We start from the raw sequence: 25,568 nt of genomic DNA, 5'->3' as shown, positions 1-25,568 counted from the left end.
CACTTGGGGCACGCCTGGCGTTCAATGTCCCGAAATTTGGATATTCTCAAGGGGGTCATGTATGCCCTTTGCGTTATATAAAGCTGTATTTGCTTAAACCTGGCATTCCTCGATACTTTTTTATGATACCCCAAGGCACGCTCCCACAACCCATCTGCCATCGGGGCCCCCATCTCTGTTTCCCATTCCAGTCTCAAGTGCACTAAATCACTCCCAACCTTTGTCATCAACATCTCATACAACCTAGAGACCTCATGCCCGCCCTCCGATGTGTCGTATAGTATCTCCACCGTGGCGTCCGGTTCATCGGCCAAGATAGTTTCAGGCCACCTACTCCGGATCTCCTGCACTATCCTGTGATATGTTACATATTGACCCCTGTGCAATCCCGACACTGCCTCTAGTTCTTCGAACTCCATGATGGTACCATCCTGCCAAATATCTCCCATGGTGACCAACCCCACTGACTCCCAGTATGTCCGGATGATTGCTCTGAGCTGCCCGTCTCCCTTCGCCAGTGCGACCAATGGTAACTGCGGCACACACGGCAGAGGGTTACCCATCATCCGGCAGGCCCGTCTCCACATGTTCCGTCCCAAAGCTAGCATTCTAGGCCGTTCCCTCATGCATGCATTAGTCACCCAGATCACCTCTCGCAGATAAAAAGGGGAACAATCCCTCCCAAACAGCCTGTGTTCAGGGGTCTCGTCGTCAGAGAGCCACCTGGACACATATTGCAGCTGCGCTGCCACATAATAGGCCTCAAAGTTCTGCAGTTTAACTCCGCCCTTCTCGTAGAAGTTCTGCAGCTTCCACAGTGCGACTCTGTTACGCGTGCCGTGCCACAGGAATTCCCTGCAAACACTATGTAGCCTCACAAAAATCTTCTTAGGAATCATGTATGGGATGTTGTTAAAATAATGCAAAAGCCTGGGCAGTACCACCATTTTAAGCATAGCTCCCCGGCCCATCATCGCTAATGGCAATCTTTCCCAGAACCTCATGCATTTCTCGATCTTCCCCACAGCAAGTTCAGTGTTGTGCTTGTGTTCTTCCTCAGTCGTGTGATACACGTCAATTCCCAGGTATCGGAAGGAGCTCGTCGCCCACGGGATCTGCAACACTGGCAACCTCTCCACCGGAGTCCCCACATAGCCACCCAGCGGAAATAGAGTGGATTTCTGGGGGTTTACTGCTATACCGGACAACCAGGCATACCTCCCCATCACCTCGAAGACATACTGCAAATTTTCTTCTGGATATCTCAGGTATAGCAGCATATCATCTGCATACAGGGATATAAGGTGACACTCTCCTCCTACATCGATGCCGACCGGGTCATATTGCTGCCGGAGGTAAATTGCCAAGGGTTCTAGGGCCAGGATGTACAACATTGGGGACCAGGGACACCCCTGCCTAGTGCCTCTGCCCAACTGCCATCTCTCTGACACCACTGCACCCGTGTGGACCCTGGCCAGTGGTGCACTGTATAGCATCTCGGCCCACCTAACGTAACCTGGTCCCATCCCATACCATCTCAGAGCCGCCAGCAGCCACGGCCACCGAACAGAGTCGAACGCTTTAACCGCATCCAATGCCACTATCGCCATTTCGCCGTCATCACTACATCCCCATTCGACTACCCTGTGGAGGCATCTGTGGTTGTGAGTAATGTTCCTGTTTGGGACATAGCCCGTCTGGTCAGGGTGGATCAACTTGCTGATCACTCTCCGCATTCTAGTAGCCAGGACAGCTGTCAGGATCTTGCTGTCCTGGTTCAGCATCGACAAGGGCCTGTAGGAGCCACAACCGTGTCCCGGTTTATTTGGCTTGGGGAGCGGTATTATAATCGCCTCCCTGAGTGACTCAGGCAGCCGTCCCACCTCGTACGCTTCGTTGAGCATTTCCAGCATGGGCGGGAGCACTTCCTCCGCATATACTTTATAAAATTCACTGGGGAACCCATCCGCCCCGGGGCCTTGCTAGTGGGTAACTGCCTCACAATCTCCTTCAACTCTTCCAGGGTGATCGGAGCATCCAGCTCCTCTCGTTCCTCGTCACTGACCCTGGGCAAGCCTACGTCTTCCAGCACTTCGTCTATCTCCTCCTGGCTGCCCCCCTCACAATCTTCGTATAAGACCTTATAGTATTCCACGAATGCCCTGTTTATGCCTTCTTGGGTGTCCACCTCCTCACCCTTTTCATTGATTACCGATCTGATTGTGGATCGTGGGGTCTCGCTCTTGTACAGCCAAGCTAGGAGTCGGCCCGTTTTGTCTCCCCCCGCATGCAGTCTCTCAAATACTTTCTATAGTTCAGATTACAGAGCCTGTCCCAATGTTCCGCACACTTCTGTTGCAATTTGGAGACCGCCTCCGCATCTATCCCACCACCTCCCAGCTCCTCCTCCAGCTCAGTCTCAGCTCTATGCAGATCCGCCAGGACTCCCCCCATCAATCCCTTAGACTTCGCAATGGAGATCCCCCGCATTACAACCTTAAAGGCCTCCCATAAGGTGCCAGCCGACTTAACGCTACCTGTGTTCACCTCAAAATAAGCAGTTATCTCCTCCCTCATATCCTCTCTGAAGGCAGGGTCCTTGAGCGCCTCCGCCCTGAGGCGCCATGTTGGTATACGCGCTCGTGGGGAATATAGCTGCCATCGCATGACCAGGGGCGAGTGGTCAGAGAGGACTCTCGCCCTGTAGTCTATATGGTCGCACTCCGCGACTATGTCCGGCGTGGCGAAAAAGTAATCAAGCCTCGTGTGCAGTAGATGCGGGGCCGAATAATGCGAGTATTGCCTCCTGCACGGGTGTTTCGCTCTCCACACATCTACCAGGCCAAAATCCGCCAGCAGCGTCTGCAATACTTTGGCCGCCGGACTGGGCTTAGCCATCTTGTCATCCGACCTATCCTCCCTGGGATTCAATACACAATTGAAATCGCCACCCCATATCACCCCCCCATCCCGACACTGAGCTTAGTGCACAGCGTCCTAAAGTATGTCGCCGTGTCCTGGTTAGGCGCATATGTGTTTACAATGCACATTACTTTGTTCTCTACCAGCCCCCTCGCCATAACCAACCTCCCATCCGCCTCCACAACCTCCTCAATTAGCTTAAATGGGACATGTGGCGCCACCCACACCAACACTCCTCTGGCATAGACGGAGTACGTTGATCCTACCACTGTCCCCTTCCACTTCCTCCCTACCAGCTCCAGTTTCTCTCGCTTTAGATGCGTCTCCTGTAACAGGGCTACGTCTATCTTTTGCCTCTTAAGATACAACATGACTTTATTTCGCTTCAGATAACTGTTAAGCCCTCTAACGTTCCACGTTAATATCCTGAGGTCTCCCATGGCCTATCAGTAGTTTCCTCCCCCCATCCAAGGCAATCCCTCCCCACTTTGCGGACACCCAATCCCGATTTCACTCCCAGGCTCATACAGAAACTAAAACACCACAAAACCCTAACCAAACAACTGCCCAGCTCCATCCCTGGATCTCAGGCATCCCTGTGTTCGGTCCTCTCTGGGAAGCCCAAATAGAGAACCTGACAGGGTGTCACCCCACTAACAGTGACTAAACTAAACACAAAAAAGGGGTGTAAAGAGCGGCCTCTGGAGGCTCCTCTCCCTCGCAACCATGTCCGTGCTCACGGACCATGTTTCATAACCACTGACGCGCACATGTTCTCCAGCGAGTTCAATGACTATATTCAAGTCCCAATGTTCGTAACCCGACCGGGCCCACAACGTTACTTATCTCGTCTTTTTTTCGCCAGCCGTCTGAACATCTGGCTCCTGCGGGCAGTTTTGCGCATCCAGCCACTCCATGGCATCCTCCGGAGTGTCAAAGAACAGCAGCTTGCTCTGAAAGAAAACCTTCAGTTTGGCCGATAGAGCAACATGTATTTAAACCACGCTTCCCGCAATCTCCTCTTTACCGATCCAAAGTTCATACAACTGCGCTGTACCTGCAGGGTATAATCGGGATAGGCAGTTATGTTCGCCGCTCCTCGTTGTATTGTGCCTCCCTTGCGGAAGTGTTCGAGGATCCTTTCCTGGTCCCGGTAATTAAGGATCTTGGCGATCACCGGCCTGTGCGGGTTTCCCGGCGGTGGCTTCCTAGTTAAGGCCCTGTGCGCTCTCTCCACCGCAAAACCCTGCGACAGGGTGCCTCCTGTGATCTCCTGCAGTAGCATGTTCTCGATAAATTCCGTGGGTTTATGGCCCTCAGTTCCCTCCGGCAGGCCCACGATACGGATGTTGTTCCTCCGGGCGCGTCCTTCTGCCTCCTCCGCCCTACTCTCTAAATTGTCCACACGTTGCACCAGGGCATGGAGTTCACGCTTATGCACAGCACAGTCCGCCGCGGTAGGGCCCATTTCTTTTTCCAAAGTCTCCGTGCGCTCTGCCAGAGCACGCACGTCCTGCCTTAGGAGGTTCACGTCCTCCTGCACCGCCCCAACCTGGAGTTCCAATGCGGTCTTCAGTTCAGCCACAGCGAGCTGGAGCTTAGTCTCCCGGGTCGCTTTCAGGTCCGCGATCGCAGCGAGGACCCCCTGGTTCGCACCCCCGGCGGCCATTTCCTTGGCCTGAGTTTTATCTTTGCTTCTGGCTCCGTCTGGGCCGGGAGGCGTTTTAGCGTATTCGTCGAGCGTGGGCTGTTTGTTCTTCGCTCTCAGGAGCTTATTAGACATGTCTCCCGTCCTTCTATCCCCGCTCAGATCTGGGGCAGGGTGTCACAGTGCGCTCTTCTGGTGTCCCCTCGCTATCGCCACATCTCCGACACAAAGTTCCTTTGTCCTCCGGCTCCCCCGGCCATCTGGTCTACTACCTAGCTAGGCCATGTCGCATCTCACCCTTAGAAGCGCACTTTAGGCCATGAAGAGTCAGGGGCACAGTTTCAGGTCACACAGCACACACCCCTGCTATCCGCACGTCCGGTTACAAAGTACCTTCGGCCAGGCTCTGCTCCCTTCCCAGGTCCACGCCGTCGGCCTCGCCGGCCCGGGTGTCCTTAATGACCACGATGCACCCGAGTCATGCTCCTTCACTACCTCCACGCTCCAGTGCGATCGTCAGGCGCCCAGATCAATCACTCCTTTGTTCCTTCGTTAAGCGGCGGCGGCCATTTTCTCGTTCATCGCACTCTCGCCTCCAAGTCTTCTCTTAGCTTCTTGTTGCGCTTTCAAGGTGCAGGCCCGTGTCGAAATGTGTCCACACGTGCACCCGAGATTCATGTACGCAGCCATATCAGTCTCAGCCAAATTACATCGGTCCTTGCATGGTTTTCAGTCGGATAGTGTACGGATCTGCGAGAGCCCCCGTACAGACACGTCCTTTCACATGGCTTCCTAGCCACGCCCCCCCTCCTTATAGTCTCTTTCATCTCTCTAGTGTTTCCTTAGTTTGACTTCATCTTGATAAGTCTTCAAGATGTCATGCGTGGTGTTATACTTTTTTTCTTTGGTTTCTTGTGCATTCTTTTTCTTTGGCTCAAGTCTGGCAGAATACTAAGATCTAATCTGTATAATTGAAATAATATTGGGATCACACGACTAATAAACACGGGATTCTTAAAAAAAGCCATAGGCAACATCTACTAATCCTTACGGAAACCTAATTATGTATACTAACTGGGAACTAGGAAACTGGATTAAGATGTGCATTACCTTGGGTGAAACTTTGCCTATTACATTAGACTAACAATGCCGAGCAGCATCTGCAGAATGCTTTAGTTAATTGTTATTTATGTCATTTCTTCAAAGGGATCTAACCCGTAAATGGAAGCGGATAGTCTCTGCAAAAGCTAAAATAATAGGGGCAGTTCAAAGAATAAGAGGTAATACAACTATTACTCGCCGTACACTGTAAGAAGGTATTATGAGATAATGGACAAAGCATTAACTAATTGAGCCTTTTATGCCTTTCTCTTGACCCTTCCTGTCCCTCCCAATCCCCCACCTATTTTTGTCTGTCATCTTATTTTTGCATTATTGTTTTGCTTTTTGATTTATCATCCATATGAATTGGATATGTGACTTGTTTCTTTGTTCTATGTTCATTCTTTTGCTAATGTACAATATGTGATCTAACATAATATCTTTTTGTTATTATTGGCACTTAATTACTGTAAATTCACTATAATCAGCCCCGATTTGAGAAAGGTCTATTAAGGGACCGAAACACGTGTCATCACAAAGGGCACCTCAACGCATTAAATATTATTTTCTTTTAAAACTGGGTGCAGTCTTATTCTGTCTTTTTTCCTTTTCTTGAATACCAGAAATAAGAACACTTAATTAGCATAGGCTTGGCGAGTCTGTTACCTAGGTGCCTAAAGCCCTCCCTCCAAACGCATAGGCGATACACAAGTTTACCTTGCCATGACCAATGCGACGGTGTGGAACAGCGGTACAAATGCAGTGTGGTTGTCATGTGGGCACTCTGGTTGCCTTGATCTTCTTGGTCGCCGTGTACCCAAGCCAGCCACGTAGATGTCGGTGACAGAGGAAGGCAACTGCAACTATGAACACCCCAGACATTTGTTTTTTGATCTAGCCTTGGCAAGGTGGTTAGTAGTAGTACCTTATTGATTGAAGCCCCACAAAGTGCATAGCAATACACAAGTGGACCCCTTGCCACCCTACAGATGTCCCTTAATGAAAGTGAGTTTAAGGGGGACATGTGGAAGCATGAGGAGACAACACAACTCAAGGACAAGCCCCCACCACAATGCATGAGCAATACATAAGTGGACCCCCTTGCCACTCTACAGACATCTCTTAATGAAAGCGGGAGTAAGGTAAGGGGGACATGTTGAAGCATCGGGGTACAACAGCATAACTCAAGTACAAGCCCCCCCAATGCATGAGCGATGCACAAATTGAACCAACCACCAGAATATATGAGGGATACACAAGTTTACCCCGCCATGCTTACTTACCAATGTCACGAGGTGGAAAGAAACTCGCCGTAGTAGCCATGGTCGCCTTGTACTCCTGTCAGCAAAGCAGGTATCAGTCTCAAAGGAAGCCAAGTGAACACACCAGAAAAAGCACCATTATTTATACTATCTTGGACATGGCTATTAACTTTGCCTCAAATTTTTGGCACAAAGCTAAAGGGTAAATAAAAACCAGCCGCTATTGGCCATTCCCTAATGGTTGCTGCCATTTGCTAGGGCCAAAGAGACTCAAAAGAGGCACAGCCACTTCAGCTCTTCAGAGTGGTTTCACTGTTGCGGATATATACCAGGCTGCTATGTGGGTTTATGTCCATATGTTCATTAACCACTACTCTCTAGGTGCTATAAGCTCTAAAGATGCCTGATTTGGAAAGGCAGGCCTTCAGAGTTACCTGTTTAGACTCATTGCTCTCCTACCACCTTCACTTTATATTCTGTACTACTGTGGGAGTCTATCTGGAGTTGAGGGAGGCTGCCATAAATTAGAAAATCAAATTTCTTACTTGGGGTAATGTACTTTTTGGTGGATGACTACTCAAACGGATTCCTCATATCCATCCCCCAGAGTAGAGCATGTTGAGGGATATCTTTATTGATAAAGAGGGAGGGAGGGAGGGAGAGAGAGAGAGATGGTATTCATGAATAGAGAGATTATTCACTTGCAGTTCCAGTGGCAGCTCAGCATGTGGAAAAACGGGTTGAACTGAAGTTGCAGGTCGTCATCCTTTTTGTACGGTAGTTTTGTCACTTCCGGAGAATAGTACTGGACCTGCAGACGAAGTCAACACTGGCATGCACAATTGCCCCCTGCTGAGGTATAAATGTTTTCTAATGCCAACTGCGCTGGTGACTTCTATCTGAAGATGAGGAATCCATGGGAGTACCCATCTCCCGTGCCATTCCAACTGGACTTATTTCATCATTACGATGCCCGCCTTGCCTTGCGCCCACACCATCTCCGCTACAGGGTTTTTCTCATTTTTCCATCTTGAACTATTTATATCATCTCTCTTCCATTTTGCTCTCTCGACTTTGTGTATATCTATTCCTATTCAGTCACACTGTACCTCTCATTTTTTTCTCCCTTCATCTTTTGCATCGCAATCCTCTTATTCTAATCTATCCTCCAGACTCTGGTTATCCTACCCCCATTAATCTTCCTCTTTGGAATGCGTGCTCTATTTGCAATAAGGCCCATTCCACTCTTGATACTTTCTTCTGTCTAAACTTACATTTTCTTTGCATCACCGAAACCTGGCTGTCTTCCTCTAATGCTGTTACGCTTGCTGCCTTGACTACTGCAGTCGGTTTTTTCTCATACCCCCCTCTTGTCGCGTCCAGGTGGAGGCATTGCCATTCTGTACTGCTCTTCATGTTCTCTCTTTCACCGGCTAATCTCTCTAACTTCTCTACTTTTGAATATCAGTATTCTCTCTTTTCCAAACTTTTTCCAGTTGTTTATTTTGATCGATTATACCCCTGGCCCTGTCAATTCCTTTTGTGGTGAACTTGATACTCTTCTGTGTTTCCTTTTGACGCTGCGCTGTTTCTACTCTGTGATTTTAGCTTCCATCTTTCCTCTACTCATTCTTCTGTTCCTCTCTTATATCTCTTAGATTATTACTACCTTGTCTCTTTCCTTCTCCACCTTCTCACATATCTGGTGCCTGTTTGGACCTAATTTTTTACTCCTCTATATCTCTAACTTCAGTTTCCGCTTCTCCTATTATTTCTACAGACTATGCACGTCTATCCATTTTGGTTATTCCTCCTGTAATTACCTCTCCTTTTATATCCCACCCCACACTTTTCTCAGTTGGGATCTACGTAACTTCAATACTAATGTAATTGTTTCTTCCATCACCTCTTCTCTCTCATCTTTGCATGATCTTGCTCTCTCTTCTGTAAATGCTGCTTTCTTTGTTCTCAACTGCTAGCTCTGATCTTTATATCTGACATCTCCCTTTACTCCTGTGCATAAAACCCCTCAACCTTGGATGACACACTTACTCTGCTAGCTACATCGGTCTCTGTGTCGTGCCGAGCGTTGCTGGCAAATGTCAGTCTTCTGCACGTTTGCCTCTGTTTTCTTCATTGCCCATTTACTTTGATACTGCTCTACTTTCAGCTAAACAGCAGTTGTACGCTAATCTTTTGGATTCCTATAATTCATGTCCTCGTCTTTTTCAGATACTGTCTTGTATCCGATCTCCTCCTCTTTCCGACCGTACTGTTTCCTCCTCGCTCTCTGCCTCTGACTTAGCAACCTATTTCTTTATTAAAGTGGGCCTTCTGCGCTGCCCTATTTCTGCGTCCACATCTTCATCTGCTCTCACCTCTTTTCCCCCTGCATCCTTTTCTTTATCTCCATTTTTCCCTCTCACTGATACTGCTTCTTTCCTATCTTTCCAAAGCCCATCAGACTTCTGCCACCACTGATCCTCTCCATTCTTTATACCTAAAGTCTATCCTTCTCTCCCTCCTTTTCTAACCTCCTTTTTCAGTGCTCCTCTTCACTCCTCTGTTTTCCCTACTATTTTCAAGCATGCCACTATTCTCCCTATTAAATAAAAAAAACTCACTCTACCCCTTTTTGGCTTCTAACTTTAGACCGATCTCTCTCCTTCCTTTTCTTTCCAAGCTCTTGGAACGAGTGGTCTATACCCAGGTCTCTTCATATATTAACTCTGTCTCCTTCCATATTTCCAATCTGGTTTACAACCCAGTTACTCTACTGAGACTGCCCTCCTTTCCAACACTAACTCTCTACTCTCTACTCTGTATTCTAAACACTCTTCGTTACTGGTAGTATTAGCTCTTTCGGCAGCGTTTGACACTGTCGATCACTCCCTTCTGCTTCGTCTCTTGAATCTCTTTTAGAATTCTGTTCTGCAGTGGTTTCACTCATATCTCTCCAACCGCATTTATTTTTATGCTGATGGCTCTCGGCTCTTACTTCCGTTCTCTGCGTTTACTCCTACTATCCATGATACCATCTCTTTCTGTCTTATGAGAAACCTGAAGGTGTCTCCCTATCTTGTCCCCGGGGATCTGTCATCCAGGTGACCAGGACACAGCAATCGCTTTTGGATCCAGTTCCTGGGGATGGACCAGTGCGGCAGGATCCCCTGGATGGCCAGTCCTTGGAGAGTGGAACTGGGACACAATGTGTGAGAAGCGGTATCCCCCTCCTTTAAACACCTTTTCCCCATCCTGGCACGAACACTTTTGCACAACACGGAAGATAACGGACTAACACCAGAGCCGTTTACCCGACAAGTCCCAACACAAGGGTCAGGCAAAGTCAGGCAATTGACCAGAATTACACACACACACCTGATGGCCCTTTCCCTTCCCCACAGGGATAAAAGGTGGAGCACGACCGCACCCTACGAGTAAGGCAGACCGTACAACGTGAGCGCTGACACAGCACAGCAGTTCAAGAGGAAGAGAAAGATGGCGCCCACTCATTGGGTGATAAGGAGACAATTGCCCTTGTCTTTTCCATCCAAGGCCTGTGAGACCTCCGGAGTCTGCAAACAATAGCCAGCGTATGTTGCAGCAGATGTCAACGGTACACGAGACCCTCCTACGCTGTTTACCAAGCCAGGGAGAGACGCTTGCCTCGATGGTACCCACCTTGACTCCAAGGAAAGAGAAAGCCAAGCGGTTCATCACAGCCGGTGAGTCGAGGGGAGTGTTGATAAGAAACTGAACTGTTGAATGAAAAGTAGCCAACGGCTAAAATTTAACTTTTAAAAGCAAAAGGCATTATAAATGAAAGAGGGGTAAAGCCAGCCTGATAGTTAAGCAGCACGTGGGTGTTCAGTCGATAAACTTTAGGCAAATACCCTGCTGATGAGATAACCAGAAGGCCTTGGAAGAAGGTGAAAAGGGGGTCAAAGTGGTCATACAGGCATCCTGCAAAATCCTCTGTACCGTCGAAAGTCTGCGACCGACAGATGATTGTGAAGCGAAAGGGAAATTAATCCCGCTTGGTAAAAGTGAACGATTGAAAAGTGTGTTGCAAAGGTTGGAAGGAGTGAACCCAATCGAAGGATATCCACGCTAAACGGTTTGAAAAGACATTAAGATTTGTGAAGCAAGAAGCATTGTAAGACTAGGAGAAGTGAACTGTCTCGCTTGTCATTTGGGGTCCGAGCCCAGCTGAGGGAGATCCAGGTGTGAAAAGTCATCACCCAAAGTTCATAGAGAAAGGAACTGATTTGTGGAATAAGACTTGTGAGGGGTCTGCGCCCAGAAGAGGGGGAACCAGGGGTGAAGTGGTCACCCAAAGTATTTGTGGAAAAGAACTTTGTGTTTGTTGAGAACATCAGGCCTCGAAGGCAAGTGTTAAAAGAAATGTAACCATCGAAGAACCTGATAGCTGATGAAGAACTGTCGGCTTGTGCTGGGAAAGCTTGAGTGTATGCTCTGCTCAGTAGATCCGCCTAGTCCCTTGCTCAAAACGTGGTGAAGGCAGAACCCTGGCAGTCACATCCTGACTTATTAATTGTGAACACTTCTTTATTGAAACCTTATCCCACACTCTTTGTAATTCGCTCTAAGGAATTGGCAATAGGATTTTTAGTATAGGCCTTTTACTTTGACAAGACGCCACTAGGACTGCGTTATTTTTCATTTGATGGTCGGCGCTTGCTCCCATCTTAGATTTAGGTTTAGCTTAGGTGTTTTTTCCACCCTGCATTTACAGTTTATTAAATACCCTTGAACTGTGGTCACTTCTCTGTCTTTACTGTTGCCACCATGAGTTCCTTACAGTCTTCTGGCGATCCAGTCTTGGGATGTCTAACCGCTGTCTTCACCTGAATTCCTCCAAGACTGAGGTCCCTTATTTCTATCCCTCCCCTGCTGCCTCCTAACTCCTTGTCATTTCACCCTAATTCACTCCCTATAAATTCATCTGCACGTAATCTTGGTGTTTATTTTGATTCTTTCCTTACTTTCGCCTCAGATTCCTTCACTCACCCGTTCTTCTTGTTTTCATCTTTATAACATCCAGAAAGTGAGACGCTTTCTCTTTCCATGCTATTAAGCTTCTTGTTTGGCTTATTTTCTCTCATCTCATCTATTGCTCTTCTCTTTGGTCTTCCTATTGATCAACTCTATCCACTATGTTTAGTCTCTTACTCTTCTGTGTGCCTACTCTTTTCTCTTTCCCTGTATGATTCTATGTCCCCCAGTTCTAGTTTGACTTCATTGGCTCCCCTTTCACTCATCTTATTTTTAATTTTCTCTGCCTGGTCTTTAAATCTCTCCATAATCAGGCCCATCCTATCTGTGTCCGCTTGTTGCTTTCTATTCTCCTCCCTGCTCCTTGGTTTCAGAATCCCAATTTCTTCTCGCTGTCCCTCTCCTCCGCGACCCTTCCTGTTTGCTTTCCTTTAGTTTACTTGCCCTGTATTATTGAAACACTCTTCGTTTGTCTTTGTCCACATCGGCCAAACCTATGTTTCGGTTTCGTTTAAATTAATATCTGCTCTCTCCTTAATCCTCTCCATTTTTGCAATTTGAATTGTTCTGTCGGTCTATAACCTTTTGTACAGCGTGTGGCATAAAGCGCTATGAAAATCCAAATAAATAGAAATGCATTACCCCAGGTAAGTAATTTATACATCTTTAATGTTGACTGTACTAATGTACTTCCCTTTAGGTTTGTTTAATATGTGACTTTGCAACACTGAAATATATATTTTTCAGTATATACTGTGGAATATTGCGTTTGCTAGTATGAGACTTATGTAACCTGCTTCCAGCCATCTCCCCTTCTAAGACTGATGCCAGGCTGCAATGTCATGGTGCCATTGCAAGAGTAGGACTAACTTGGTGGAAAATCCCGTACACACCTTAAAGCTGGTCTTCCTGAACACCTCACCACAGGAATTCAGAAAACAACAACTTCCAAGACGGTCTATTTAAAAGTGAGTTGCAGTCTTCAATGAGACTTTGAAAAATACTTACTTTTGGTAAAAATAGGTCGGAACACATAGAAAGCCAGAGAAAAGAATGGACAACCACAAGATTAGTCAAAACATTTTCTGACTCAACGATGAACCTGTTCCATCCAGATAGAAAGTGTTTGCAACACAGAACTTTGGGATTATCAGTTTCCCTCTCTTACTCAACCTCTTCCTTGTAACAGTCCGTATCCTCTCTGACTTCTGTTCCTCGTCCAGAATACTATGCAGAGTCTGGAATGTGATGCCCGAAGAGCTAGATGACTTCCGGTCACTTCAATGCACAGTTCTTGTAAACTATGAAATCAATTCTACTCTGTTGCAAATGCCATCCTGTAAAGTCTCAGAACTCTACTGAACCTCTGCAGATAAGTTATTGACTTTGTTCTATTTTTTCTGTCTATTTTCCCCATGCCTCGTCACCACTACTTGGTACACAGGAGAGTCTTATCGATGCCAGTGAGGATAGCCAACTAGAAGCAGCCATCCAGGCATCTCTGCAAGAGACTCACTTTGAGTCCGCTGTGGTTTCCAAGCTGGAAAGATGTTCTGATGAGTCGGAATCTGAACGTTTCTCTGGGAGTGAGGAGTTCATCTCTGTGTGTGGCTCGGACGATGATCATCATCATGAAGATGATGATACCGAGTTAGGGCCAGACATCCCCAGCAGTAAGCCACGGAAGTCTCCTCACAAGGACACAGGGCGCATAAAGGAGGAGGAGAGCCTTCAAGCACAGCATACATCTTTATCAAAGACTGTTTCTGAACATGTCCCTCTGGCCCAAAATCATATTGGCTCCATTAGCAGGGAAGTAGAAATCACAGAGGAGCCCGTCGAAAAGCTGTATGGTTCTGGAGATGGACTTGATGCAAATGGTGAGTGAATAGGGTAACCTCTTTGTTGTGCTTCAGTGACTGACTACTTTTAGCAAATATATATTTTTTACCTCCACAGGTGGTCCTGTGAATATAATATATATAATGTATTACCAAGTATGTATGGCCAGGATAACTGTTGCTTAAGTGTTTTAATGATTCTTGAAAGCATTTAGATTTGTTTTGACATTGTTGCCTATTCTGTAAGGATTTGTTTTATTAATATGTGTACATATGAATTCATTTTAATATTATGGGTTAAAGAATCCTAACGATGTGAATCATGTGGAGTACTGTTCTACGCCTTAAGTAATTTTAGCATATTTTCCTACTTGTTAAAATCGGTCCCCTTTTTCTCCCATATCCTACCATATATATTAGGTGCTAACCACCAGATCGTGGGCCGTCCACATACACTAGGTTTTGATCGCATCTTCAAGACACTGTACAAAATTATGCAGGGACTTACCTGCTTGTTAGGTTTATGGATTCCTGGTTCTCCCCAACCCCCCCTTTTATTGTATGTTGGATGCGTACCTGTTATAGTGGGACGACAGTAAGAGATTTGGGTTAGGAGAGTCCTTGTATGGACATTACTGTTTTTGCAATGTGCTTGGTATCTTTTTAATACTTTGTATTAGTTTGATGTTGCATTTTATTGTTTAAAGTAAAGTGCAGGCCTAGGTCAAGAGCAACGGAGGGCTGTACAAGCTGTGGGTAGCTATCATTTGCGCTGGTGTCTTGACAGCAGTGCAGTACTGTGAGTTGCTGTCTGTGCATCCATCAGGATGACTCCTTGTTTGGGTATTGTTGAAAAATGCAATGTTTTTGGAGCCTTCTAGAATCTGAAGTGTGGAGGCATTCCGAGACCGTACCGGATCAAGTTCCGGTGGGTGTGTGACAAGTAAGGATTGTTTGCAAGGCCTTTCTTTGTGGACAAGTTGTGATTCAGGTCGATTGGTTGATTTGTTGTTCAAGGAGTTTGTGCCAGCAGATATGTGGAGATTAGCTGCCTACTTGTGACTCCATTATTGTGTATTTTCTAGAGAGAACTGTGTGGACTATTTGTACCTTCGTTTCAGCCTACTACCATTAACTGGGAGTCAAGCCTTGTCACTCTGACCATGTGACCTACCAGCACATTTTTTGCTTCCCTTCCTTGTTTGGTGTGTTAGCCTACCCATTCGAGTTAGTGGTTGCAGCAAGAGACTGTGGTACAAAAACTGCCTTGACAGACACCATTGGAATCACCATTGCAGTCACTATTACATCAGCGTGTGAGCCTGGTGGAGATTTCTTACTGAGCTTTTTCAGCACTGTCAATTTTGATATGGAGGTGCTTTGAATAAAGTGTCCTGGTATTAAATTATAAGCTCTGTATACAAGTGGTCAAAACAATACAGAGTTGAATTTTGTTTTTTCCAGACTTCCCACAGTGGCATGTATGAATGTGGTTTCTAAAGGCTGGTTTAGCAGAGATCCTCCCCTACTACAATAAATGAGAACACACATCTCCACTCACTGAGGCCAAATTAAGAGGCATAATGACTATTATGTTATGCTAAATTGACTTGCACTGTGCACCGTTAACATTGTCATGGTCTTCAGGCGCTCACGTGGTTCTGTGAGAAAGTGGACTGGTGGAAGGTTAGTGAGAAAAGAGGGAGTATGATAATGGTTATGTTTTTCTGACATCTTGCAGGCCTGCTTTCTAGTTGTTTGGATTGTGCGCACTAGGGTTATTGTATCCGGAAGGGCAACGTGCAGCGATTCGGATGTTTGCAGATTTTAGTTTCATGGTGGAGGTTTGTGTTTCTGTGATATTAGACTGATCCGTTAGATTGTGTCAGGTAAGAGTAGGGTATGCTGGAGAGGAGTCAGGAGCAGACAGGGTTAGTAGTTGAGCGGGGAGGGTTAGTAGTTCGTCCGCTGTTAGTTTTATTGTTGGTTCCGGAATTTGTACTGTCCTTGGATTATCTTGGGTCCCCGTTTTATGCTAATCGTCAGTTGAGTAGCCAGGTTTTCAGTCGTTTTCTGCAGGTGAGGTGGTATTCTGTCCTCTTGTCCTTCTGTATTATGTTCCATAGATTGGCAATTTGACATGAGAATGTGATTCCTCTAAATTTCCTTTTTTCGCATTGTTTCGATTTGGATCTAGTCGCTTGATCTTGGGTTTCTTTCTGGTTGGTAGAGTTTGATCTTGGCCTGGAGGAATTCTCTGTGCAGTGATTTTGTGGGCAATGCAGATGGCTTTAAAGTGAATGTATTTTTTACTGAGCGCTAGTGTAGACCTCAGGGCTGGTGTGCACTGATGTCTTCTGGTTAGTCTCTGGAGTATCATTGCTGCAGTGTTTTGGATGCGTTGTAGTTTTTAGTGAGCCGTTTTGGCATTCCAAGGTAGAGGCTGATTGCCTAGTCGATTTGTGATAATACCAGGGAGATAATTGTGAGGGTTCTGTATGGGAAGGAGAGGTAGGGGAGGATCCCACCAAATAGTCTCAGGAGGTAGAAGTATTTCTTTATAGTGCTGGCTTGTGGTTCAGGTGTGAGTCCATTGTGAGAATTCCCAGATTTTTTACCTCGGCCGATGTTTAAGGTCAGGTTCCCTTGGCAGGAACCCAGTCCAGTTGTACCTTTTGTTTTGTCATCTGCGGGTGAAATCACTATTTCTATTTTGGTCAGGTTTAGCTTGGGGTTGTTGGTTGTCATCCATCTGTATATGTCAGTGAGGCAGTGGTTGAGGGTGCTGTTTGGGTCTTTGGTTGTGGCGATCTTGATGAGTTGGGCATCATCTGCGTAGTTGTAGGTGGTCAGTCCGTGGTTTCGAATGATTTTCATTATGGGGGACATGTAGATGTTGAAGAGGAGTGTGGAGAGGCTAGAGCCTCGAGGCACACCACAGCAGATGTTTTGGTGTTCGAGGTAAATGGCAGAAGGCAAGTTCTTTCATTTCGGTTGATGAGGAAGCATTTTAGCTTTTACACTGCATTCCTCAAGTCTCTCAATTAGTGTTGTGTGTCTGATTGTGTCCAACGCAGCTGATATGTTCAGTAGTATGTGGACAGATCGAGGACTGCTGTCGGCATTTATTTTTAGGTCGTCGCAAATGGAAATGAGTGCCAATTCTGTTTCTCTCATGGGTCTGAAGCCGACTTGTGAGTGCTCGAGTATTCCACTCATTTCTACGTGGTTGAGTAGGCTTTTGTGTACTTGGTTCACCAGTAGTTTCACAGAGTAGGGTACATTAGATCTAGGTCTGTAGTTAGTGGGGTCTTCCGTTGTTAGGGAGATTTATCATGTTTATGCTTCATCCCTGTTAGGTAAGCTTTTCATATCAATGATAAATCTTCCTGACCTGTGTCAACCCCAGAACATTTTGCTGGACTGGTAGATTATTTTTCCCTATACCTCACTGAGTGGGAATCTTTTTTCCACAGTCTTACTTTATGGGTGTCATTTTTAAGACTCTCCATAGTGTCTTTCAAAAGTTATTCTCTTTGACAACTTTTTGGTCATAAGTGCCTATTGTTGCTGGGTTCCCTTTTTAACTTTCTCTGGCTAACCTTGGAGAACTAGTGTTCCCAAGGGTAGAAAGGATCTTTGGATCCCTTATTCATTTTTATTAGTGTTGACCAGCACCCCCCACCTTATGTGGAGTGCTGGGGAGATATTGAGTATCCCCTTTCTCATTTTAAATGTAACATTTATGTTACAAGGACAAACTTACTTTAGCCCCTGTCTTCTTTTTTTGCCATTTCAGCGTTTCTTGTCCTTTCTTGTTCCATCTCCTGACGTCCACAGCACGAAATTACTTTGTGTGATTTTTATCTTCGGCGGGAATCCTATGGATTCCCCGCCCAGGCTCCAGAGTGTCTGTGAAGGCAGGAAGTGAGGGAGGAGTACAAAACCCTGCAGCCCTTTGTCTTCCAGCCTGACTGTGAGAATCCAGTTCAAACTGGAAGCCTGGCTGTCCTGAAAGTTTGAATGTTGCAAGGCTGTTTGATTGGCTGGGTTCCTGCATAAAAGTCTGATCCTGGAAGCTGAAGAGGTAGTCGACCACTGGAACCAAAACCGAAGAGGAAGATGAATAAACCGCAGCTGAGATGATTTCCAGCAACCAGAGAGCCTGCTGTGTAACCGGAGCCTGCTGAAGCCCTTCCTACCAATTGACATGGAGACTCAGTAAACGACCCCGACCCAAAGCTTGGTGTGACCCACTAGACTAGAGAAGACCTGCATTTTGAGCCATCCCATGCCATGCTCTGACCTTGCAGGGCTGCAATACCCCAATACCCTGGGACCTCGAGCCATTCCGAATCTCGCTGAAACTTTGTGGACATCCTGCCGGATCTCCAGAGGCACGATTCAGGTCTGAAAAGTCCCCTCACCAGAGTGCTGGACCTTGCAAACGACGAGAATCTGACCAGCGATATTCTATCTTCTGTGCTCCTGAAAAATTGCCGAATCCACAGAGCCGCATTCAGCCATGAGCAAACTGTTGCCTGGAGCCTTCTCCTATGATCCCTGCTGCAAATGTCCTTCCAAAGTCCTGTCTTCTTGACAAAGGAATCCATCAACCAGGTTTCGGTTGCATATCCTGAAGTCTTCCTGCTGCAAAGCTGCAATTCTTCTGTGCTGAGGTACTCTTGACTGGGGTATTTTACCTACCTTAAGCCTTTGTGATATCTCTATAGCTTTGGGGTGTTTCCTACGATTGGGAGGCCACTCATCCAGTTCACACTGGGCCACTGCAGGATCGTTTTATGGCATCTTCTCTGAAAACCCTAAACCCTCAACGTACTTCAAAGTGATATACTTGTTTGAACAGTCTTCCTCTGGAACTCTCACGTTGCCTGCAACTGAACCCTATCTCACCCTGCTTACAGTTGGCACCTAGACCACTAGGGTCCCTCTACTGCCCCTGATTGAACTCATGCTATATAATAAGGGAAGGACTGGATAAGAAAAGGGTACTGCCTTGAAAAGAATAACAAGTGTTGAAAAGTTATTACTTACCTTAGATATGTTTGCCATTCAGAAAAGTATTAATAGGATTTACTTAACTTGAATAAGCTGTGTGCCTTCTTAAATAAGTATTCTCAAATTCTTACTTTCCTTAGAAACTGTTTCACCATTCTAACAGAAAGCAGGTAAAAGGTTAACTTACTCACCTGTGAATTGGGATCCCCTCTTCCTAAAAGTAATGCTGTTGGTTTCACTTTATTATTCCTGTTAGGATCATTGTATGAGTGTCCCCAATTGGGTCTCGTCTCCCCTGACTTGCTGTTAGCCTGTCCAGAATAAGTCTGCCAAAGGTTATACTTACCTTTAAACTGCTGATAGCCCCTTTCACAGGTATACAGGTTTTACTTACCTTGTGTTTGTTGTGTGCCATACGAAATAAAGTTAGAGATATTGCTCATCTCAATCTGTGTTCCACTGATCTTAAAAAGCAACTGTAATAGTATGTTACAACATTAGGCCATATCCGCCTAGAATAGCTGTGTGCCATTCCTGAAAATTGTTCCTTTAGGTGTAGCTGACCTTGGTTTGCCTGGGGCATCCTACATTAGTGTAAAGAGTTCCTGCTTATCTTAGCCTGTGTTCCAGTGAGCTGAAAATCTGCTATAATTGTATATTACAACATGAAGGTCTTAGTCACCTAATGTAACTGTGTTATCACAAAAGTAGTAGAGGTATATACTGTTCCTTGAATCTGTGTTCCACTATTCAGAAAAGTATATGTGCAAGTTGGTTGACTGTGATTTGCTTGTTGTGCACTGCGTAACACACAGGGTATACTACTCTTGTGTTACTGAAAGTAATCCAAAGGTAATCTCTGGTCTTACCCCCTAGAAATACTGTTAGGTGTTCTAAATAAGGTCTGTGCCTTTGATCTGTGTATTTAAAGCATAGTGTTGTGTTTTTATATAGTGTTTATATGCTTTATGATGGTACTCGCCCAAGAATCTCTTGGTCTGCTTGTATATAAAATAAACCCTTTGTTTTCACAGTACATAGTGTCTCAGTGTTTCTTTAGACCATATGGATACTACTTTTTCTTTGTACTGACTCTACAGCCCTCTCCCCTCCTGGATGCTCATTCTATGCTACCCTGTACTCAGGTCGGACAGCCTTATACCAAGAATGGTTTTAGTAAGCCCTTTGTTGGACTTCATGAAAACTGACCTAACAATCCCCTCTCCTAATTAGAGACTCCCAGCACTTTCTGCTGGACTGCTGCAGCTTTTTATTTTAATCCTGAATAAGTGGAGCCTTTTTCCACTCATTCATTCTTGTGGGCTCTGTCTTTTGGAGTTCTATGCTTTGTATTCCACCTGCGCTATGGAGTCTGTCTGCTCCATAGATCTTAAAGGCATCCATATGTTTCTACTGCATCACCCAGCTCCTTAAGGGCAGTGTTGCTGGGGACCCTTAGGGTCCTCCTTTAAGATTCTTTTTCTGTATCCTCAAGTAACTACAGTTCTTACCTCTCCCAAAACTCTCTAGTCTGAGAGATTGGTGGCCCACACCACCTTCAGTGGAGTGCCAAAGGGATACCTAGTATCCCCCTTCTCCTTGCTCCTATGACTTTTTAGTCAGATCGACAATCTCCTAGTTATGGCTGGTGGCAGTGGATGTGTTCTACCAACTATTGTGTAGTTTTTGTACCAACTTGGGGCCTCCCTTCTTTTATTCACCATTACTAGCGTGGTTGCTCTTTGTTGGCTCTTCTTCTGCGAGGGGGTGGGGGAGGTCAGTGTATGTTTTGCCTTTCGCGGGAACCCTTGGTGTCCCTGCCTAGGCTCCAGAGTGTCTGGCAGGCAGGAAGTGGGGAGGAGTTCTCCACCCGACTGTCCTTTGTCTGAGAGTGTGCCTGAATGGGACCAGCTCCCATAGGGGTCTTTCTTTAAAATGCTGAGATTGCAGAGGAGTGTGTGCTGGAACTGTATAAAAGGTGAGTTGTCTGGAGTAAAAATCAAGTTGACCACTGGAAGCTGAAGTAACAGAAGGAGATGACCAGAGACTCCTGCAGACCCTTTGCAACACTGTGAAGTGACCACTGCTGCCCTGGCTCTTATTTTCTGTGTGACAGAGGAGCTCCAAAGAGGAAGACTCCTTCCCTTTAGCTGGTGGGAACAACCGGTCCCAAGACAAACTTTGAATTGAGCCATCTCCCGAGTTACTAGGAGTTTCGAGAGCTGCAGAACCCCAATACCCGCTGCCCGTTTTGAGTGCATTGTTGTGGAAAGGTTGACTCCATCCAAATCATTGCTGAGCCTGTAAGCACACTCCAGAGATCCGCTCCAATTGACCCAGACCTCCCTTATTGGAGCGTGGGACTGTAGAAGCGAAGAAGATTGACCGAGCGATCTGTGTCCTTTGTTGGTGCTGCAGAAAAGGCACCAAAACCGCAGAGTGAATCAAGAAGTTGATGAAAGTCGTGCCCCAGGTCCTCCCTCAAGACTGCTTCTGAGAGATCCCATCCATTATCCTGCCTTTAGTCATCAGACCAAGGAATCCGGAGGTCGGGTCCACAGCTGCAACATTACGGAGCACCTAGCACAAACATTTTCTTCTAACCTAAGGTATTGCTTACCTAATTCCAAAATGTTGCTCCAGAGCGTTGGAGTGCACGTAAAGGTGCCCAGGGTAACCCACTCTTAACTCTGACTCAAGCCGCTGCTTGTGTCCCATCGAGTCCGTCAAAAGGTATCCCTGGTTAGTTGTTAACTTGCTGCTTGTAGAACACTAGATACTGGAAGAAATCCACAGGAACTCTTCGTATTCTACTGCTTGTCAAGACTTTGAGCCCTCTCCGAACTGCCTTTAGCTACGGGTGTGTTTTGGGACTTAAAACTCTTACTGGGCGAAGAATAGAACCTTAAACCCGGCTAGTTACACTGACCATTTTCCTCCCTTTAAGTGACATTACTATGTGTGTTTTCAGAGTCGATGCATTACCATAAGAACTGTTAAGCACCGCAGGTGCGCATAATAAGCGATAATATGATAGCATTGTCTTTTCCCTTTTTAACGTTGCTTCAAATGTAACCACGAACAAGCACAAAAGTGAAAGTGTCCTTTGAAGTGTATTCTCAAGTATTCTGAAGTGTTCTAGTGTAAAAGTCTAAAGTATTTAAAGTGATTCTGATGTGTATATAATAAACATATAATTTTATATAAATTATAAGTGTCAGAGTTGCTTTGGTGTGCATGTCTAACTAGATTCAGTGTTCTTACCTACAGCTCACATCTTCCTCTTAAGATAAGCCTGACTGCTCTGCCACTCTACCAAGGTCCTGAGTTAGTGCAGACTAATAAGAGTTGGATATCTGCAAACCACTGGGATAGCTTACTAAAGTCTTACTACCTTTAGGACTTTAGGAAACCCCTCTAACATCCGTGCTTCCCGTTTAGTTTTTTAGGAGTGGCTTGATGTACGCTGATTTGAAAGATTTTGGTAATATTCCTGTGTTTAGGGATAGATTAATCAGTAGCCGGAAGCAAGATGCTAGGATGCTTTGGTTGAGGATTTCTTTGTAAATGCCTGGGGGGGCTTGGGTCGCTTGTGGATCCGGCAAGGTTGGTGTCCTGTAAGCCTAAAAACCTTGAGTCATCTTCAACTCCACACTCTCCTTCTCTCCTCACATCTCTGACGTCTCTAAGAAGTCACACTACCAGCTGCACCTCCTCAGAGGTATTCTTCCTTTCCTCTCCTTCCCCCACAAGCTCGCTGTCTCCGGAGCTCTGGTTCTTTCTAGGCAAAATTACTGCAACAGCCTCTTTCTAAATCTGTCTGGCTCTACTTTCCGCCGTCTGCAACTCATCCAAAACAGGACTGCAAGACTTGTCCTTGGTCTCAAGCCCATGGATCGTATCTCTCCAGGACAGAAATCTCTGCACTGACTCCCAGTGGCGGCGAGGATAAAGTTTAAAACCCTCTGCATTGTCCACAAGGCCTACAGGGGCCTCAGTACCTTCAAATCTCTCTTCCTAAATATCTTCCTTCTCAAGCTCTTTTGCTGATCCGCCTCCAACTCCCTCAGGGTCAGTCGCTTCTCCAAGCAACAAGTTGGTGGTAGATCTTTCTTCTGCTGGGGCTTCCCTCTGGAACAGCCTCCCTGCCTCTCTGAAACTTGAGGAGAACCATCTCCGGTTCCAGAAGCACCTCAAGGCCTTATTTTTGCTTCTGCTTTCTCTCCTCCTCTCCCCTGCTGATCTCCTGGCTGAAACTCAAACTGCACTGGTTACCTGGCTACCCTCTGATCTTGGGCCCAGGACCCCTCCCCGCCAGTTGCACACCTGCACTGCCCCCCCTGGCAACGCTTGCACTCGGGGCTGTTTCTGTATCCCTACAGCCCCCTACCTGCACTTGCCACCAGATGGCCGTACTTTTTATTTGTCTTTATTTATCTTACTGTTTCTCCTATGCACTGCACTGCCCCCTATGCCCCCCTACATCCCCTGCACTTGCGCAATCTCAATGTCACCTGGCCTAGTAAGAACATTGTCTCTGCCTTCCCCCTTGCCTCGTCACGCCTTGAAACATTTGTGTATAGGCACGTTCTATATGCCATATCGTATCCTTCATTCTTAGAGTGGAGATAACTTCATCTATGGGTATACATTGATCGAGTGTTGCTGTGGTTGGTGGATCGCCAGTTGTTGGTGGTTCCATGGTTGTATTTGTGTTTATAGGTGCTTGGCTTGCTTCAGTGTTACGTCAAATTGTTTCTATTTTTGTTCTTAAGTAGTTGTTGTCACATAGTGCTTGTGATGGGATGACGGCTTTGTTGCAGGATGTAGGGTTTTTGATTTCTTTGATTTTGAATAGTTGTGTATAATATAAATAATATGTATACAATATATTATAATTGGGTTGTATATAATTGGTTTTCTGATGCCTGATGTGATAGCATTTCTGAGGATTGTATCTGCTTAGAATCACATGCTGTGCATATGGTCCGACATCCAGTGGTAACCACAGAGTATTGCGTCTTGTCTTTCGGGGACCGAAAGGGGACGTCGGCATAGGCATGTTTGTAACACTATCCCTATCGAGACGTGTAGTGTACCCAGAATCCCTCATGCGCCGAGGTCCGTCAGATTGTTTTCTTCCACCCAAATAACTGGTCGCCCTATTGCAGAGCTATTCATAAGAGACATTGTTAATCCTGGTTTACCGATTTTGTCGGTTATCCCCCTAAAGTCACTTTGACGGTGCTTCATATACTACGACGAAGACTGCAGGAACTTTCGACGGCAGTGGACTTCGACGCCTAAGATCCGGCGGCAGAGCCATCCACATGGCCAGGCCCTCTGGACGGCCTACACAGTAGGGAGAGTGGGGTCGGGGTGGCCATATCTTCCGCTGTCTCTCCTCTTTCCCCCCTCCTCCCCCTCTTTGCCCTCTAGGTCTGGTCACCACCTTAATTACCTTTCGCTATGGAAAGGACACCATTTAGGTTTTGCCCCTCTTGCAGGGTCAGATACCCGTGGAAGGACGAGCACAATAAGTGCATGTCTACCCCTTGACCACAACAAAGCACGGTGCGCGGCCTGTAGACTCCTTCGACCTAAAACACTTAAGGTGCACCGCGTTAAGCGGTGGGCCGCTTACGGCATGTCGCGGGCTGGATCTTTTTCCCCCACCGCCGCACCCGCCGAAAGTGACGGGGGCACTAGTGATGACCAAGCATCCGTACCGGATGCCATCGACCTTACACTCTTCTGGGTCCGCCACGCCTGTCCCTGACCCTGCTAGGCATGACGCAAATCATGCTATTGGGTGAACACCCAGCGACGGAGGCGTACAAGAACGCCACACTGAACACACAACCCCAACCCTGCTTCAACGGTTCCGCCGAAACGAGCGAAAGCGCCAACAGGACCGCCGAAAATTTAGACGGAATCCTCTGATCTTCAAGATCAACAGCCTTCCCCCTCTTCTGCAGTAGCGTCTTGCGACTGGGCATCCGAAACTACAGGACTACACTGCGTTTGACCAGGCGGATGCCACGGAAAACTGGGAGGACACTCATCAGGTTGAGACAGAGCCATGGGCGCTCCCTACCCACGATCAGGACACTAATGTTCTATGTTTGGATTCCCCTCCTTCCACTCCGGCCCTCCAGGCTTCACCAGTAGACTATCAGATTGCTTTCAATGCCATCTTAAGGAAGGCAGCCGATCATTTTCAGATCGCCACCCAAGAGGCCATACCTGAACAAGACTTTGTGACGGACATTCCTAAAGAAAAAAAAAACTCCAGCCAAGCCATTCCTCTCCTAAATTCCATTAAAAGGAGATTCCTTCCCTGTTCACACCAGCCCAGACTAGGGCAGTGAATCCAAGGGTGGAGAAATAATTTCGGCCATCACCTACTGACCCACAATATATTAAAGGTCATGCCACCCCCGATTCTCTAGTGGTTACCACCATCCGGAAACAGGCGGGGTGTACCCCTTACTACGGGAGATGCACCTCCCGACAAAGAGTCAAAGAGGCTGTACTGCTTGGGAAAATGAATCACCTCAGCAGCTGCTTTTACCACGCGCATAGCAAACACTACGCCGATGTACAGTGGAACCTAATGCAGGAAAGCCTCCAAGAGGTGCCTGAACCCGCAAGAACCAAATTACTTGCCATAGTGGCCGAGGGCAGGTAGGTTAACCAAAATGTACTAACAAATAACCTGGATACTGCAGAGACGGCAGGAAGATCCCTAGCCCAGGG

The 25,568-nt window shown here is 46.5% G+C and overlaps 1 protein-coding gene across 1 annotated transcript in view; it reads left to right on the top strand.

Moving 5' to 3' along the window:
• The window catches only part of UBXN7 (UBX domain protein 7), a 1,247,298-nt gene that overhangs the window by 1,095,598 nt on the left and 126,132 nt on the right, over window positions 1-25,568 (top strand). The window contains exon 9 of the mRNA XM_069618093.1: window positions 13,394-13,829. Within this exon, the coding sequence (XP_069474194.1) occupies window positions 13,394-13,829 (436 nt within the window). The remainder of the gene's footprint in view (window positions 1-13,393; window positions 13,830-25,568) is intronic.

This window comes from Ambystoma mexicanum, chromosome 10, assembly GCF_040938575.1.
Source record: "Ambystoma mexicanum isolate Mex_15411 chromosome 10, UKY_AmexF1_1, whole genome shotgun sequence".
Lineage (NCBI taxonomy): Eukaryota > Metazoa > Chordata > Amphibia > Caudata > Ambystomatidae > Ambystoma > Ambystoma mexicanum.
The sequence above is the reverse complement of the archived record's forward strand: the minus strand, read 5'-3'. Positions and strand labels throughout refer to the sequence as shown.